The sequence below is a fragment of the Candoia aspera genome, chromosome 4, assembly GCF_035149785.1.
Source record: "Candoia aspera isolate rCanAsp1 chromosome 4, rCanAsp1.hap2, whole genome shotgun sequence".
Classification (NCBI taxonomy): domain Eukaryota; kingdom Metazoa; phylum Chordata; class Lepidosauria; order Squamata; family Boidae; genus Candoia; species Candoia aspera.
Window position 1 is genome coordinate 89,194,320 of NC_086156.1, and position 15,658 is coordinate 89,209,977.

At 36.4% G+C, this 15,658-nt stretch overlaps 2 protein-coding genes across 2 annotated transcripts; one reads left to right on the plus strand and one right to left on the minus strand.

Annotated features, from left to right (window-relative positions):
- The first annotated feature begins 469 nt into the window (after positions 1–469).
- LOC134497289 (olfactory receptor 14A16-like) lies at positions 470–1,384 on the plus strand. Its single transcript, XM_063302952.1, has one exon. The coding sequence runs from the start codon at positions 470–472 to the stop codon at positions 1,382–1,384; it is 915 nt and encodes a 304-aa protein (XP_063159022.1).
- Positions 1,385–14,262: 12,878 nt separating this feature from the next.
- LOC134496420 (olfactory receptor 14I1-like) lies at positions 14,263–15,198 on the minus strand. The gene has a single exon (XM_063302148.1). It carries the CDS (start codon positions 15,196–15,198, stop codon positions 14,263–14,265), a length of 936 nt encoding a protein of 311 aa, XP_063158218.1.
- Positions 15,199–15,658: the final 460 nt, after the last annotated feature.

Sequence of the window (15,658 nt, forward strand, 5' to 3'; positions counted from 1 at the left end):
GATTTGTAACCTGCTTTTCCTTCAGGAGCTCTCTCTGTATGGGAGCCCTCTCTCCAATTTTCCATGACTGTATCAACCCTGTAGGAGTGGCAAGAGATACTTACTGGTCCAAAATCTCCAAGGAACTTCCAGTGGAGATGGGCTTGATGAGGTCTTCTGAGTCCTAGGAAAAAATTCTAACCAGTGCAAAAAGGGAAAGAATGGAGTGGAAGGAGAAAAATGTTGTGGTTGATGGTTTGGTCTTTAGTCAATAATGGATGGACATATATGGATACTGCTGTGATTGGACACAGGATTTTACAGCATCCATTCTTTGAATTGTGTGATTCTCTTTTCATTCTTTACATGTTCATCCTCTGTTTTTCCATTCTGTTCTCAATTTGTATCAAGCTATAAGTTCACTGTTTTTATCTAATTGTATCTCCCACCTCTGTTTATAAATTAAATTAATTTAAGTCATAAGTTAAGCATGGATAATCAAACCACGGTGCCTTACTTTTTGCTCCTGGAATTCTCAAAAAATCGGCATCTGCAGCTCTTACATTTCTTCTTGTTCCTTGTGTTATATCTGGCAACCATAACAGCAAATTTTCTCGTCATCTCTGCAGTAGCTTTAGATAATCGACTGCATAGTCCCATGTACCTGTTTCTGATGAATTTGGCTGTGCAGGACCTGGGCTCAGTTTCTGTCATTGTCCCAAAATCTATGGTGAATTCCCTCATGGACACCAGGCAGATCTCTTACTTTGGTTGTGTGGCTCAAGTCTTTCTCTACATTTCCATTTCAGCTTGTGATTTCTCAGTCCTCACAGTCATGGCTTATGATCGGTATGTTGCCATTTGCAATCCACTGCACTATGAGATGGTGATGAATTGGAAAGCCTGCACTGAAATAATAGTTTGGGTGTGGGTCATCAGTTTTCTTTATGGGGCGCTGCATACCAGCCGCACCTTTTCTGTCTCTTTTTGTTCAAATGTGGTCAACCAGTTTTTCTGTGAAATTCCACATTTACTAAATCTATCCTGCTCCAGCTTCAATTCAGCTGAAGCTGGAGTTCTTGTGGCCGGTGCCATTGCAGCACTAGGTTGTTTTACTTTTATTATTGTATCTTATGGCATGATCTTCAAGGCAGTCCTAGGAATCCCTTCTGAGCAAGGAAGACAAAAAGCCTTGTCAACTTGTATTCCCCACCTTTTAGTGGTGTCTATCTTTTTATTAACTGCATGCTTTGCCTACCTGAGACCTTCCTCTGACTCCCCATCTTATTCAGAATTTGGGTTGACTGTGCTGTATTCCCTTCTTCCACCCCTGTTCAATCCAATCATCTATAGCATGAGAAATAAGAATATCAGATTTGTCCTTTCTAAACTGTGGAGAGTCTGAAAAATTCTTTTAATGTTGTTTCTCTCCTGTTCACCACCATGTTGCATTTTCCTGTATAAAATGGCTTCCTCTCTTATGCTTGCATGTAATATGGCTACTTAAAGCTTTAGCTTTTGCAAAAGTACAAAGAGCTTTTTAAACCTTGTCTCCTTAAAGGTCATTTACTCACACACTTTGATATATTTCACCTTTGTGTCAGTCTTCAGTCCTGATCACTGCAAGGACAAGTCCCTGGAGTTGTCTTGGCAAGATTTTTCAGAAGTGGTTTGCCATTGCCTCCTTCCTAGGCCTGAGAGAGAGGGACAGCTCCAGAGTCACCCAGCTGGCTTTATTAAAGGAATAAACTTGCAGGAATAAACTTTCAGTCTCCCAGTTTCTACCCTGATACTTAACCACTACACCAAACCGCTACACATCTTCCCTGGTCCAACACCTGGATAAGGGAGGTTAAACAGATGTATACCAAGGATGATACCTTATTGAAATGTGCTTGAGAATTATTGAGTTTCACCCAAGCTACAATAAGGTATATCAAAAGCTGAATCCAGGTTTTGTGTTATTTATGCCACCATCCTCCCAATACTTTTTAAAAAGTGTTAAAATGAAAGACTTGCCAAATATTTTGCAGCTTAGTATGTTTGCAAAAGTGCCATATACTTACTGGATTCATCTTGGCAACCTCAGGACCTTCTGTTTTTGATATTGAGGGGCTTTCAGCTAAAGCGATATGAGATTTTCTCCTATATTGAATCTCCTGTATTGAATGTTGCTATATTGTTTTCCTGCCTATCATGTCTGGGCATATTCCTTGTCAACATTATAGCTTGAAGTTCAAGTTTTTATTTTGCTCTGCTGTGTTCAATAAATTCTTTCACCTTTTACCTTATTTGTGTGGGTATTGCTTTCTAATCCATGAACCTCCTAGTCACAACACTGTGTGACAAAAATGAAAGAGCCCATAACCCTTAAAGAGTCATTCTTTTTGCAGTTCCATCTCAAGATGTCCATATGAGCCCTTGTCATTTGCTGGAGGAAGGCAGCCTTCTATCAAGGTAAAGTAGAAATTAAATTTGTGCAGATCTCTGTATTAATATATTTCCCCCATGCATTCACAGGGTTTGGTTTTCTTTTAAAGAACTAAATTAATTTTGAAACAAAGATAAAAATTACAGAAAAGAAAAAAAAAAACTACAAAAACAAAAAAAAAGAAAAAAAGAAAAAAATTAAAAGTGTGAAACAGAAGAAAACATAATTTTGAAGATTACATAAAGAAGTGACTTCTGAATTTCAAAGGCAAGAATATAAAGCAATTTCCATAATCAATCCCTCGCTCTATGTCAAACCAAGATTATATTATTTCTATAAATCCTTCCATTAGCACATATACAAATCACTAATGCAATTGATCCTTCCACTTATATATAAAAAATAATATATAAATTCAAAATCAAATTCCCTCCCCCATAAAACTTTTATTTAGTTATTTCCTTCCTACCACTATTCTATATTTTTCTGTCCACTATAGTAAAAATCAAATTATAAAAAAAAACATATAAATTGTCTTCTTTTATAATTACTAATACTACAGAAATCTTAACCCTATTAAACCTAAAACCAAGCAATTATTATTATTAGTTGGTTTATAAAACTCTTGAAAACATATTAAGCAGCCCAAAAGACCCAATAGCCCAAGAAGAAAAAAAAAAAAACAAGACTTATCTACAACATACAGTGTAAGGACTATAACAGACACTATGTAGGACAGACAGGTAGAAGACTGGCAGAGCACATCCACGAACACCAGCTAGCAGTCAAAAGACACCATGAGAACTCCTTAATTTCACAACACATGGACAGACTCAACCATAGTTTCAACTGGGAAACTGTGAGCATCCTAAACCAAGCCAAATCCAAAAATTCCAGCAAATTCCTGGAAGCCTGGCACTCAGACAAAGCAGCCATCAACAGACACATAGAGGTAAACAACATCTACATACCATTCAAAAGAGACAGTAGAAAAGCCAAAAGACCAGTACACTCCCTTGCCAGCAATCAACACCCAGATATGCAAAAATCAACACTAGGATTAACACCAGATGAACCATCAAACAGCACAATACACCCTAATCAAGGAACTATTAATTCAGGCAGTCAACCAAGCAGCAAACAACAGCCCAGTCAGGGAACTCCCAAGGAGAGAACAACACCCCTATCAACAAAAGCAGGGTAAACCATGGTATATAAACTGAGAGCAAGGCCCACTCCCTCTTCACACTGAAGATGTTGCCTAGTCTGGCAATGAAATGTCTACAAGAAAACAACAAGGCTCAGAGAGCACCAAGGACTCCACAGTTCAACCCTGAGCTACAAATATTTGTTTCTACTGGTAAGGATTGTAATGGCAAGGAGGAATAAACAATATGGCCTATTTTTCCCTGTGCTTTTCATTATAAAATGGCTTCCCCTTTTTTATCAATATATCCTATTGGAAATACCTTCTAGACTAGGAAGGCAGAAGGCATTTTTCCACTGGTGTTCCCCACTTTACAGTTCTTTTCATATTTTACTTAAGTGTGTGCCTGGCTTGAGACCTCCTTTAATACCCAATTTTACTTTGATTTAACATGAACTTTCCTATATTCATTTCTTCTACACCTGCTCAATCCAATCATCCATAGCATCAGAAATAGGAATATGAATTCGTACCTTCAGATGCTCCCCAAGGGGATAAAACCTTTCCCAAAGATCAGAATAACATTACTCTTTTTTTGGTTAGAATATGTTTAGTTAGGAGAATTGCATTGGGCCCTGGGAAATGAATCTGGTAATGTCCTTAGAAAAAAGGGTTTTTGCAGAATCTGGCTATTTCTTCAAAACGATGAAGTAAGTGTCATGCCAGTGCTATGCAAATTCTTCTAGATATATATTATGCAGTTGAACACATAGAAGTCTTGTAGTTTACCTATCTTTTCCATGCACTAAAGAAGTGATGGGAGAAAAGGCAAAAAAGGAAGAGCCACACACTTGCACAAAGATGCCACGTAAAGAAGCAATAACTCAAATTTATCTTTAAGAGAAGGAAAGTCAACTTTTCATCATGATAGCTGATATGTGTTCAGTCATGAATTTTCAATGCACCTTCATCTCAGGTACAGAGCTGCTGTGCCTTATTTGGTCCTAAAATAGTGCAATGGGATATCCTATTAGCTGTTAGCAATTTGTGGGGTGTTTTTCTCCAACATGATGCACCAGGAAGATTCATTTAAAAGATATTTCAATATGCAACTATATGTTTGACCTATATTCAAGACTATTATATTTGGAATAGAGTGAAGACAGATTTGGATCAGTACTGGATTTACTATTATTATTATCATTATTCTTAAAAGAGCAAGCTTGCAGAAATCAGCTTTAATTTGGTGCACATGAGCCTTGAGAGACCCCAAAATATTCAATATATCCCTCCAACCTTATTCCTCTCAGACTTGAATCAAACCTGCATCACCCAGGAAATGTCCTCACCATTGAAACTGTCAGCCCCTCTCTGTGTATCAGCTAAACGTGTCAATGGATCTCCTGAATGCTCTGTGTCCCCAAGGTGCCCCTTTCCCCTTGTGACTGCTGGAAGAGGAATCCTAGCTGGACCAAATTCAGAATAGAAAACAAAACAAAAAACCCTGACACTTCCCCTAGTTCACCTTGTGCTAACTCACAGCTAGTTCTTCTGTTAGGACATCATTTTGCAAACTTGGCAACTTCAACATGTGTGGACTTCAATTCACAGAATTCCCCAGCCAGAAGGCTCCCTGTTTTCTTCTACTTTTGCCACAACCAATCCTGATTTATTTTTGTAACCTTTGGAGATAATTCTGCTTCTTCCTAACGTAGTTTTACCACTTACTTACTTACTTACTTACTTACTTACTTACTTAAAGTTATGTGGCTGCCCATCTCAATTTCATGACTCTTGGTGGCTACCAGTGTTAAAGAAAATATAAAAACAGAAAAAGCAGAAAACAGCAAACATAGAAACAGGAGCCAGGGTAAAAACAGACCCACCAATCACAAGTTCACATAGCCAATGTACAAGCTGGTATTAGAATATTCCCAAATGCACCAGCTCCTAATGGTTAATCACATCCATAAGAACTCAGGTGTTGATATTTTATTTTTTTCTTGTTTTTCTTGTATATTTTATGTTATGTAATTGCCTCTTGAAAGAAATAAAACAATTAACAAGCCTGCTGAATAAAGTCAACCTTTTCCCCTGAAGATAGACCTGAACAACAGCATCTACCACAGGACCAATATTTAACAGTCTAAGAAGCATCAATCAGAAGACACAATAATTCTATGAAGAAAAAGAGTAAGTATAGCAAAGTGAGTATATTGGACATTTGACAGAAAATTAATTCCCCTCTTATTGAGATAAATTGGCATTTATTTAAATAGGTATTACATGACTATACATTAGTTTTGCTTGATAATTTTCACACTGAGAAAAGGATTTAATTAAACAATATTATAACCTGGTGCTCTACAAGAAGAGGATACATCTTGGGAAGGGAGATAACAAGGAGAAATTCATTTTCAAACATTTGGACTTGAAAAGATAGACTAAAAGTATTATGAATCAGGAAAAAGAGAATCCCTGGGCAGCAGCTGTATATTCATCCTAAACAAGAATTCAAGTGGTTACTAAACATGAAGGTATCTCTCCAGCATGCTGATTGTACAGAATAGTAATAGAGATAGCTAGTTTTCAGAAATTTAGAAATCAGTGTTCAATATTGAAAGAAAATTGATTCAAGAAACTGATCATTAGTAAGTGAATTAGCATGGTCAAACTCAGTTTTAGGTTCATTTGCGCATAAAGGTTAAATGATGATTTTTTTTTAAAAAAATGTATTATTGGTGATAAATGTTGACACTAGACTTTGAAAAGCATGCTGATCTTGTGTTCATTTCATATTCAGAGAAAGAGAGAATGATTTTATTTGGTTGGGTTAGGGTTAGGGTTTAAAGTTTGTGTTGTTTAACTAGGCACGTATATCAAAATATGTAACTGTGCAACTTATACTGAAAAGAGTTACGGTTATGGTTATGGTTTGGGGCTAAGTAGGAAATTAAATCCAAGTCCTGCTCAGGTGAGGAATCCACGTTACAGAATCTTTGACCCATTGCTGTTCAGCCACTGCTTGAAAACATTGACTGAAGAGAAATCATCGTCATCCTGGTATCAATACCAAACTGCTGTTACTTTTGAAATCTTTTCTAATGTTCAGTATAAGGAAATGTTAACTGGAGAATTTTGACCAGAATATGAAAACATCCTCCTCAGTTCTCATTTCTCTTGATAAAAATATGCTTTCCTCATGTACTGTCATTTCATGTACCACCTGGTGAATAGGAAACAGGAATTATGTTTTAATTTGTAAAATTCTAACTTACCATTCATGTACTTTAATGTACCATTATACAGACATTTGTCAGCTAATATTTAGTTCTTTAAAGGATTATTTTTTCAGCCACAACATTCACAGATTCTGTTATTGTTGTCTGAGTGTCTGTCTCAATTTCTTTGTATATGTGTTACATAAATTAAGGCAATTGGAGGTCTGTTCCCTCAAGCTTTGGAAGTAAAAAACATAACAATTAATTATATTATTTCTCTGCTAGATTTGTATCCTGCCTTTCCTTCAGGATCTCTGGCTATATGGGAGCCTTGTCTCCAATCTCCAAAGAACTTCCAGTGAAGATGGACTTGACAAGTTCTTCAGAGTCCTGGGCAAATAGTCTAACCAGGGCAAAAAGGAACAGAATGGAGTGGAAGAAGAAAAAAGTTGTGGTTCAGGGTTAGGTCTTAAGTCAATGATGTATTGAAATATATGGATAGTGCTGTGACTGGACACAGGAAAGTACCACATTCATCCTTTGAATTTTTTCATTCTGTTTTCCTTGTTTGCATGTTTTCCCTCTATTTTTCTACTCTGTTCTCAGTTTGTATCAAGCTATAAGTTAACTGTTTTTATGTAATTGTATCTCCAAACTCTTTTTATAAATTAAATTAAGTCATAAATTACGGATGGATGTTCAAAACACAGTACCTTACTTTTTGCTCTGCAGTCCTTACTTTCTACTCCTTGAAATCTCAAAATCTCGACAGCTGCAGTTCTGCACTTCTTGTTCTTTGCAGTATATTTGGTTGTGTTGCTCATGTTTTTTTTTTTTTTTTTTGTTGATGTTTTTTAATCTCCTTTACAGGTTCTGATTTATTCCTCCTCACAGTTATGGATCACAATCAATATGTTGCCATTTACAACCCACTGCAATATGAGACATTAATTAAATGGAAATCCTGCACTGAAAGTGTGATTCTGGTTTAGGTAGCCAGCCTTCTCTAGGGAACCTTGCATGCCAGCAACACCTTTTCAATCCCTTTCTGTTCTAATAGTGTTCACCAGGCTTTCTGTGAAATTCCACAGTTGTTAAAGCTATCCTGCTGTGGTCTCAGTCTAACTGACATTAGGGTTGTTGCAACTGGTGTCATTGCAGGATTAGGCTGTTTTACTTTTGTCACCGTATCTTATGCCGTGATCCTCAAAAGTGTGTGGATAATCCCTTCTGAGCAAGGCAGGCAAAAAACCTTATCAACTTGTATTCCCCACCTTATAGTAGTGTCTCTGTTTTTTTTATTAACTGGATGCTTTGCCTATCTGAGACCTCCCTCTAATACCCCACCTTATTTAGATTTTGGGTTGACAGTTCTATATTTACTTCTTCCACCCCTGTTCAATCCAATCATGAGAAATAAGAATACAAGATTTGTCCTTTCTAAACTGTGGAGAGTCTGAAAATTTCTTTTAAGGTTGTTTCTATTCTGTTTTCCACAATTTTGCATGTTCCTGTCTTGTCCTTTCCTTCTCTGAATAAAGGAATAAGTTAGAAAGGGAGACATAGCTAGGACGGAGGCAAAGCCAACCTGTCAATCCAGAAGAGTGGTAGAACTCCAGAAGTTGCTCAGCAAAAATCCTGCGTTCCTAATTACTGTCAGTGCAGATTACAGATGCTAAGAAGTTGATGTTTGACAGCCTCTGGCATGCCAGAGGCTGAAAGCTCCTGATCTCTACGGAATTGAGGATCAGGGTGTAATGCTATGGTGGAAAAGAATTGTAATAGCAGGGAAGTATAAACCATGTGGCCTATTTTTTCCTGTCCTTTTCTATATAAAATGGCTTCCCTCTTTTTTATCAATATATCCTACATCATGATTTTCAAGACAGTTTGGAAAATACCTTCTAGGCAAAGAAGGTAAAAAGATTTAAGATGAACTTTCCTATTCTCATTTCTTCCACCCCTGCTCCATATCATCAAAAATAGAAATATGAAATCTCTTCTGTGAAAAATGGGGAAATCTTGACTGATTCTTTCATTGAAAGAGAATTTTGCTGAAGTCATGCACACAGATCTTCTCTGAGGGGATAAAATCTTTCCCAAATATCAGAATAACATTACTCTTATTTTGGGGAGAAAATGTTTAGTTGGGAGAACTAGACCAATGGAAAATTTATTGTAATGTCCTTGGAATCCAAGGTTTTTGCAGAATCTGTCTATTTCTTCAAAATGATGAAGTGAGTGTCCTCCCAGTGCTATGCAAGGTCTTCCATGTATGTGTGTATCTATGTATGTATGTGAGACCACAATGCACATGCAGAAAGAGAAAAGCTTACATCACAATGGTGTGACACTCTTTCATTATTTGCCCCAAAAGGCCAAAAAGGAAAAGCCACACACTTGCACAAGAAGCAATAACTCAACCAATTCTCTCTCTGCCAACAATTCATTTTATATATGTCTGACTTGACTATATATATAATTGCTGCTATAATTTGCACATTCATATTAGCTTCACTGGGTTGTTTCTCTCATCTTCTGGCAAAATCATCCATGTGGGGGAAGGAAACATGATTGCTCCTGATGGAAGAAAGCTTTTAAAAACTTAGCTAGAAATATATATCAAAAGATATAGCTCTATATCTGTGGGGAAAAAAAAACTGAAGAAATCACACCTCTATCCAATATTCCACTCTTCCACCCCTGTTCAACCCAATCATCTACAGCATGAGAAATAATACTATCAAATTTGTCCTGTCTGAATTGGGGAAATTTTAAAATTTCTTTCAGTAATGCTTTCTCTTCTATTTGCTGTCACTGAACTTTTCTTATCTGTTACTTTCATTTTCCTGCGGAAAGGAAATAGTTGCAGAGGAGGCAGAGCTGAGATGGAGGCTAAACCTATGGTAACCATCTTCCAGTTGCTGAGCCAACTTCTTGGATCCCTAATCATTGGCCTTCTTGCAAGTGTTTGGAGCTGAGAGACCATCTGAGTTCCATAAGTTAATGACTCTGGCTTCTGACGTTAGCAAAAGACTCAGATGAATGTAGGAGTCCTGACACTCTTTAAAAATATTGTAAATTGGAGTTCTATCTGGAGAATACAATGTGAGCTTTTGGCTTCTGGAGCAGAAAGGCAGCCTTTCATGTATGGAAAAGCCAAAGCATAAATATGTGCAAAATGTTTGCATATGAATATATTCTCACAAGCCAAAGCACAAGTTAAATTTGTGCACAATATTTGCATATGGTTTGGTCTAGTGGTTAAGGCAACAGGCTAGAAACCAGGAGACTGAGAGTTCTAGTCCCGCCTTAGGCACAAAAGCCAGCTGGGGTGACCTTGGGCCAGTCACTCTTCCAGCCCAACCCGCCACACAGGATTCTTGTTGTGGGGAAAATAGGAGGACTATTAGGTATGTTCACTGCCTTGAGGTATTTATAAAAATAATAAAGGTGGGATAGAAAACAAACAAACAAACAAACAAATAAGGATATATTTTTGGAGAAGAGTATCACACAATCGTAACTTTAAGCAACTGTTACGTTTCATATATGGAAACACTCTGTCCTATGGGGAAGCTGACCCTGAGCCAGCAATCATACTGTCTCTGGCACAATAGTCTGAGCAGTCCCTTTAATGATCAGCATACTTCAAAAGAAAATACATATTGAAATAATCTAACTCTCCCCAGCACATTGGCAATATGTGCCCTGCAGCTGCCAACTAAAAATTAATGAGTGGCCATTTTTCTTCACTCCCTTCGTGGCTGCTCAATCCTTCCTTCCTGTGGCCAGTTTCTAGTCCAATTTGTTCTTCCCAGTCTTGAGTCAAACCTATGTCATCCAGGCAATTTCCTCACTGATGAAACTGTCAGTCCCACTCTGTATATCAACTAAACAAGTCAATGGATCTCCTCAAACCTTTGTGCCCCCCAAGGTGCCCTTTCCCCCTTGTGACTGCTGAGAGAAGAATCCTAGCTGGACCAAATTCAGTATGGAAAAAAGCTTCACACTTCCTCTAGTTCACCTCATGCTAACTCATAACTAGTCTTTCTGCTACGACAGTGTTTTTTTCTAATTTGGCAACTTTTAGATGTGTGGACTTCAACTCCCAGAAGTTTGGTAGTAGGGGGAGGGCTTTCTTCTTGGGGAGGGCAAGTGGGGAGGGCTTTCTTCTTGCCATGGACAGAAGGGATTCTGAGCACTGTAAGAAAAATCTGCATGGATGTTATGATAATGAAGAGAAAGCATCCTTCTCCTATTGTGTTCCCTATTACAATACTCCAAAGTTCAACTACATACAAATTAGAACAAGGAAGTTTTAATAATTGTGGAATTTCACAGAAAAACTGCTGCACAGTATTGGAACAGAAGGTGACAGCAAAAGTGCCACCTGTATGTACTGCAGCATAAAAAACCCATATCATCCATGCAATGACTGCCATTTGAATACAGGCTACTTTATTCGTGACCATTTCATATTGGAGTGGATGGCAGATGGCAACATAATGATTATGTGCTATGACTGTCAGGAGGGCAAGATCTCATCCTTCAAAGAGAACAAAAAAGAATACTTGGGCCACACAGCCAGCATAAGAAATGGATCTGGTATTCAGGAGAGAATTTGCTACTGATTTGGGAACAGAGACAGAAATAGAGCCAAGATCCATTACAGCCAGATGCATGGGGAAGAAATACATTGGTGTGTGAAGTTGATGGTCAAGAACTATGACCACAGTGATAAGAAGATTCCCAGTAAGGCTTGTCAGGTACAGTACTAGGAAGACAATGAAGTGAAAGATCTGTAGTTTTCAAACATCTGAGAATTCTAGTAGGAGAAAAGTGGGTGGGGACGTGAGATTATCCATGTTATCTTTGCTAGGATCTACAGAAGAAATTAAAAAAGAGATTAATCCACTAATACTAATTAAATAATCAATTTAAACGTGTTACACTAATTTAACTTACCTGAAGGTTCTTCATCAATATTGATTATTTTATCCTCAGTATGTGTCAATATCTGCACATATGCCCTAATCAATGGCTTGTGAGTACTCTGTTGGTTTGCATAGTATGGTCTAGATGACCTTAGCGCAAAACATCTCTGGTTACCTTTGTCAGATGCTAGCCAAGTGGGTATAGAATTGACCAGTGCTGTACTCACTATTAGCAGAAAATGCTGCAAATAGCACAGGTAAAGTAATCTAAACCTCAAAGTTATTATGTGACAGCCTTAATGGACGAAAGCCATAATAGCTGGTGGAGGCCAGTATCCTGTGCTCTCTGGTGTTGAATTAATAAATGAATTGGAAAGAGTGTGAACTAACACATGAAATGGAAGGAAAGGAAAAAAAAATAAATGTTTTGATAAAATTAAGAGAAAGGGATAGGATATAACAGATTTGAATAAAAATGGGCTAAGATAATGGGGTTGATAAATATGTGCACAGAAGTGAAGCTGTATGTTTAATTATGAATAAAAGTGCTAAATATAAATAAGAAAGTGTGTATTGTTATTGTCGAGATTGTGGTGGGTGTATATAAAACTAGGAAGACATACACTGATGATAGTTGCATATTAAATTCCCATGAATGGTGATAAGGGATAAATCAAAGATGAATATGGGGAAGAATCGCGCAGCATTCTGAGTCGATATGATCAAGGCAAACATTATTCTACTGGTGAAATGAATAGGTGGGGAAAATGAAATTAAAATTTACAAAATGCTCTTGGGCTTTTCAGACTGAAGAATTCATGAGAATACTGACTAATGAGTATATGGAATATATTTGTTGGTTCTGAATATATAACTTAAGGGTAAGTCTCTCTCTCCCTTTCTGTGCCATATGCACATGCACACACACAGACGCATATGGCAAAGAAATAAATATAAATATAAAAGCATGAATTATTTGATTATTTTATAATGAAAGATTAAGAAGGATTCAAAGTTTGAATGGAGGGCAAACCATTGTTGATAGTGTACCTTCGGGGAAAAAAAAGAAAAGGAAATAAGTAAAAGACACTCAGAGTACAAGTGAAATGACTGCATTAAGAAGAAGAAAAAAAACCACAAATCCTGCTTGAAAAAGTATTAGAAAACAGCTTAATCTCTCAACAGAATGAATTGAAAGTCTGGCTAGAGGGAACTAGAGAGAACTAAAATTACATTTAAAGGAGAAGTGATTCTTTAATAATGGAGCACTGGCTAAGAGAAGAATCCAAATCTATCTGAGAACAGTGTACTCAGAATTTACATTTAAGATTTCCTGGGGAAGAGCTTTTATTGAATAAAACAGAGACTGAGGCTGATTTGAATGTGGATTTGAAGATGAATTTAAAGATGCCAGGTTATAAAGAAGATACCGGAAAGGATGCTGACTTGGATTTGCAAACTGAAGATGATAATGAGTTGGAAAAAGATGCTAAAATGGATTTACAAAAGATATCAGCTGATATCTTAATAATCAAAAAGGACATGCAAATAATAAACCTGAAGATTGACTTGGAAAACTTATCTACTTTGGATTTACAAAAGGACTATCTCAAATCAATGAAAATGTTTTTGAGAGGAGATAAAGATAAATAATGGAGTTGTTCCTGAAAGCAGAAAAAGAGAAAATGACAAAAAAAATAAAAAATAAAAATCAGTCAGTGGGTCCTTCCTTGATAGGATCAAAGAACAAGCTTTTTAAAAGTAAACAGAAGATTTATAAAGTAAATTTATTTGCCCAGGGTTAAATATATATATATATGTTGTGGTTTCTGGTAGTTGTTAATGGTACTTTTCTTTGACCCAGATTGAACGATGAGGTCTTAAGGATTTGTATATTGGGGAGAGATTTCTTTGTTTTACTTTTTGGAGTGAGGGTTAATTTGGTTTATATTAATAGATTTATTATTATTATTATTATTATTATTATTATTATTAAACTAAAAATAGCTATATTACTCTTCATAGACTTTTGATGATTAAGATTGAAAGATGAGTTTTTATAATTTGATTATTGTTAAGGGATGAGATACAGGAAGAAAAGTCCTTTTTTTGCTTTTTTATTGAATTACTAGAGAAGGTGTCAAGTTATGGTGATTGTCTATACTTGTCTGGAGGGAAGACATCTTTTATATATCTGTCTTTTTTTTTTTCTTTTTTTCTCACTTTCTTTTGTCTACCTCTTCTTACTTCTTTTTCTTTAACTTTTTATATTTCTTGTAGTTTGTATTAGTGTTTTAACTTTGTATTTTAAAATTGTAATAAAATTACTAAAAGAGAATGTGTCAAAGAGCTGTGTAGGTCAGAAAAAAGAACTGTCTATAAAAATTGCTTATGCATTCAAAATCAGCAGAGATCAATAAAGATGAGGTGGGAATTAAACTACAGAAAATTGAAGACAAATTAATGATTTGAATTCTGGAGTATTTGTTATACAATGTGATAATTGTAGGGGAAAACATTTACATTCAGTTTAGTAGAAAATAATTATTAGAGAAGTCTAGATAAAAAGCCAAGGTGTAACCATTTCCTCAAAGCAACCTTGATCTCTTTATTTCTCATACTATAGATGAATGGATTCAACATAGGAGGAATTATGGTATATATCACTGCAAAAATTATATTTGGGCTGCATGAATCCTCCATGTAAGTCCTTCCATAGACAAATAATCCACTGAACATTAAAACAGAGAAAACAGCAAGGTGGGGTAGGCAAGTAGAGAGGGCTTTCTTCTGACCAGAGACAGAGGGGATTCTGAGCACTGCTGCAAAAATCTTCACATAAGTTAGAATGACGAAGACATAGGATACAATTGTAATAATGCCCACACTGATAAGGAGCCAAAATTCAGCAAGGTAACAATTACAACAAGAAAGTTTCAATAGCTGTGGGATTTCACAGAAGAACTGCTTGATATTATTGGAACAGAAGGTGGTTGCAAAGGTGGTACCAGTTTGCATCATGGCATTAAGCAGACTACAAATCCACGTTGCAGCTGCAAACCAAATACAAGCTCCCTTGTGCATTATTCTATCATACTGGAGTGGATTGCAAATGGCAACATGGCGATCATGAGCCATTACTATTAGAAGGGCAAAATCACAGGTGCCGAAGAAAAGGTAGAAAAAAACCTGAGCCACACACTCATTATAAGATATGGACCTGCTGTATATGAGGAAATTAGCCATTGATTTGGGTATAATAACAGAAACAATGCCAAGATCCATCATGGCCAAGTTCATGAGGAAGAAGTACATTGGGGTATGAAGGTGATAATCAAGAGCTATGGCAGCAATGATGAGAAGATTCCCAATTAGGGTTATCATGTATAAGGCTAGAAGGATGAAAAAGTACAGAATCTGAAGTTCCCTGACATCTGAGAATTCAAGAAGCAGGAAAGAAGACACAGAAGTAAGATTGTTCATCCTTCTTCACTCTTATCTGCAGGACAAAAAAGAAGAGAGAGAAACATTACTGACTGGAGACTAATCTTTCTGTTAACTGGAAACAGTTCATTCTCATTCAATATATCAACTGTTTCTTTGTTAAATCACATTTAATGCACTTTTTTCAAACACAATTTGATCAAATTATATGAATTGCACTTTTTTTTCCTTCAGCATTTTTAGTACCAAAAGTCTTTGTATGCATTTCTAGTTGCATTTCTAATGAAATTTTGTATGTCTGTTTTCTGGTTGCGAGCTTTCTGACAGTGAAGACCTATTCTTCCATTTTGTAGTTATATATTTTTACAAGAAATAAGAAATAGATGATACAAATAGAAGTTTCAATATTATAAGTTATTTCATATCTATTTTCGAATCAAAACCTTTGTGTCCCTGTTCAACTTTCAGATAAGAATGCTTGATTAACGCAGTTCAAGTC